Below are 3,844 nucleotides of genomic sequence, written 5' to 3' on the forward strand. Positions count from 1 at the left end.
GATTACAGCACGCTATTAGCGACTGGGGGTGCAGAAAAAATTCCATGGGTAGGCAAGGTGCTCACAGCGATACAGACACTACAAAAAGCTGAATCAGACACCAAGGAGCTCACAGTACTAGCTAGCAAACTAGACCAGCTTAACCACTAAGCCTGGAAAACTTACTATTTTAGTCCTAAACAAGATGTGACCGCAACATCTGCCAAGAGCTATCAACTACAAACCATAGAAAGCGCATGCACCGCGGCAAAAGACAACCAAGAAGCCTGTAAAAACTTAAAGGAAAAGGGGTGTGTTTTTAACACAGAAACCAAAAGTTGTGAGTTGAAAAAAGATGTGAAAGCTGAGCTGGAAAAAGCAAACCAAGAAACAGGAGGGAAAGATGAGAAAACGAACACAAACACCACAGGAAGCAATTCTTTTGTCATTCACAAGGCTCCTCTTTCGCTTGCAGTTTTGATTCTATGATTAAGTTTTAAAAATATTCTTTCTTAGTTTTATGAAATTTATAAAATTATAGTTTTTTGAGAGATTTTTCCAACATTTGCTAAAATTTCATGTATTTTAACAATTTTTGACTAAAAATTCAGAATTGTCAAAACTGTATAAAAATATAAAATTTAGGAAACCATACATGATAGTCATCTATGAGTGTAAAGTAGTAGTGTAAAAATGTACGGAATGAGTGCCACTTTAATTTGGTTCAATTTATTTACATTGTTTATTTTATGTTAATCAGTTGAGATAACAAGAGCGGTATTAATAGTAGTAATAATAATAATGATAGGAGAGTGTTGTGGGTGTGTATATATATAATAAGAGTCTTGATGGTAAAAACAAATGGAAATACCAAGATAAAGGCACTTACAACAATACCAAAGGTGTAATGGCAGTAAATGGGTGATTTTGTGGAACACTGAACAAAATCAAGATTCAATATGCGCTATTTCAAGCAAAATAAGGGTTCGGGGTGTCATTATACACAAGAATGTGGTGTAAATCATGATGGCACAGGTTCGATTGTACAATGTCAATAGGAGCGCATTTTAGTATTAGAAGTAGACAAGAAGTGCAAAAGGCGAACCTTCTTACTAAGGTGTAAGTGGAAACTAAAGGAAATACAATAAATAAATCTGTATATTAACCTTTATAAGAGGCTGAAGAGATCAGGAAATGTATAGTGAAACGCAGCCAATTATGTTCCAGTCTATCGGTGATAATTTAACGTCATTTAAGGAATGTGTGTTTAATATTAGAAGAAAGAGTGATATGCAATTAATGCAGCTAATTAGGTAGACAATGGAGTTTAAAAAGTTGCAACAAGACCCAAATTTTCTGTCCATAAAACGAACCCGGCGCAAATGTAACTAACTTTCTAGGATATCAAGACAACATTTCGCATACGTACAAAACAAGGAAGTTATATTTTTATTGAACCACGATATATTTCAAGAAAAAGGGACAGAAGCAGATACAACAGGTTAACAAGAAGATTTTATTTGAGGTGTAGAAAAATTTGTGATCTTTTAATGAATTACAGAACTTTACTGAGTCAAAAATATGTTTGATACAACTACATTGACATGAATTAAGAGTTAAAGAAGATCTTTTTCCAAAAAAATTTAGATCGTGATGAAACTGACTTCTTCTTTAAAGCATTCTATCATTTTATAAGATATTTAAAGTCTTTATTAGTATAGCAATAATATATTATGAAGTATATTGGAGGTGTCTTTGCAACACTATGTTGTTTATCTTTTATTATTATGGGGATTAGTTTACTCGTATCGCTGCACAGCTTGTTTGATGATGGAGAATGCATTTTACTAGAAATCGTTGGAGATGAGTATATGAGATTTGTTTCGAAGGATATGAGGAATATTTGGAAAACGAAAGATTATTTGGTTGTAGCTGGAATACTCTCAATAGATAATGATGAGAAATTCAGAAGGAGGAATTTACAGAAAGAGAAAGGCGTTGAAGTTAACCTTAGATTAAGAAAAAATATATAGATTTTGCAAATACATTAACTGTATTTTATATGGTGTTATTCCCTGATGCAGACAATCTAAGTTGTTAGGCGCACTGATAGGCAACAAAACAAGGTCGAAATAAGAACCGAACAACGAAGTTCCAGACTACTTTGCCGGCTGCTGCTGTTTTCGGGAACGATATCTGGAGCAGCACTTCTAGCGCACACAGCAAAACGGCCCCTTCTCAAAGTTGACCTCGACCCTGTGTGCGAACTGGCAAAAGAGTTGAAATCGGTGCCCAAATACGTCAAGTGGAAGCTTCAGAAGCAGCACAATTTCGTTACTAAATTGGCAAAAATGAAACAAACGCTCGCGATATACGCAATGAGCAGCAAACAGACAGAAAAAGCGCTTCTGTGGGCGGCGCTGCAACTAGTGGCCGAAAAGCAACAAATGGATGCTGTAGCGACTCTAGCAAACGTAGCAGCCGAGGGCGCAACGTTAACAGCACAAGCGGGCCTCGCCGCAGGAAGGATCGACGAATATGTAAATATTCTAGGCTCAATGACAGCAGCAAGCCCAAGCGGTGGCGGACGCATAATAAACACCGACGCGCTGGCGGGCAGTGCAGCGTGGGGGGAGTTGCAAAACAGTTGCCGGGTTGCAGCACGACAGAAGTTGACATTACTGAACTGACAACAGAAGAACCCTGGAAAATGCCTGATTTTTCGAAATTCGCTGCCGACAGCAGCTTCACGGACACAGCTAGCTACACAACAAACGCCTGCGTAGCCCTTGACGACGGCACAGGCAGCGGCATGAGCGGAACAGCGCTTGGCAGCAACGGAATAACAGTTGCTGGGGGACTAATCAAAATAAAGAGCAACGACGTAGTTAAGCAAAAAATTCAAGCTCTAAATTCAGAAAGTGACCGTCAAATTTTTAAGAAGCTGCAGGAACATATATCAAGATTCGAAGCAGTAACACCAAACGACGATTAAAAAACGGAAGAAGAACTTTACGAAGCAGCAAAGGAGGCACAAATCGTGAAAATAGCGACAGATTTTGTATTAAACGGCAAGAAAAGGAAGCAACAGCAGATAGGCTCGATGCCGCCAGACAAGCGGCAGCAAAGCATATGCCATAGACCAACAACTTATATCGCTAAACAAAACACTAGCAACCATAGCTACAGGAAACACCGCTGCAGCAACCAGCAAAGCAGACACGGAGCCAGGCACAACACAAGACAAACAGCAAGACACGGGGAAACAGACAGAATGCGAAAAACATACCGACAAGACTGCAGAGCAATGCAAAAGCCTTGGCTACGATCACGATGCTGAAAATAAAAAATGCAAAGCTAAAGTAGTTGAAGAGGGGGGGAAAGACGAAGAAAAGAAAGAGGATAAATGTAAAGGGAAATACGAGAAAGACTGCAAAGATGGCTGCAAATGGGAAGATGAAACTTGCAAGAATTCCACTTTCCTCCTCAATAAAAAATTGGCTCTCAGTATGGCTACTGTATTTGTGAGTTTGTTAGAATTTCATTATTCTAAGGATTCATTCTCAAATAATAAAATTTATTAAACTTGTCAGTTTCGATATATTTCTACACTTCTTGATGAAAATGTGAAAATTAGTTAAATTTTGGAAAAACTCAAAAATACGAAATTTTAGTAGAATATATTTAATAGTGGCCTACGATGGTAAAGTACTAAGGTAGTAGTGTATTAAAATGGTGTAACACTAAAATATTGTTGTCCTGACACAGTTTGTTTATTTAATAAATGAAGTTATAATAGCAATAGTCGTGGAAGCGATGATGATATTAATAATAGTGTGTTGTGAGTGTGTATATACGAATATTA

The 3,844-nt window shown here is 37.6% G+C and overlaps 1 pseudogene across 1 annotated transcript; it reads left to right on the forward strand.

The window, feature by feature from the left end:
- The first annotated feature begins 2,192 nt into the window (after positions 1 to 2,192).
- TEOVI_000024600:pseudogene lies at positions 2,193 to 3,545 on the forward strand (annotated as a pseudogene). Its single transcript is given in 4 exon segments — positions 2,193 to 2,615; positions 2,618 to 3,082; positions 3,085 to 3,096; positions 3,099 to 3,545. Coding segments are annotated over 4 exon segments (1,347 nt in total).
- Positions 3,546 to 3,844: the final 299 nt, after the last annotated feature.

The sequence above is a fragment of the Trypanosoma equiperdum genome, assembly GCF_001457755.1.
Source record: "Trypanosoma equiperdum strain OVI genome assembly, contig: ctg_140, whole genome shotgun sequence".
Classification (NCBI taxonomy): Eukaryota; Euglenozoa; class Kinetoplastea; order Trypanosomatida; family Trypanosomatidae; genus Trypanosoma; species Trypanosoma equiperdum.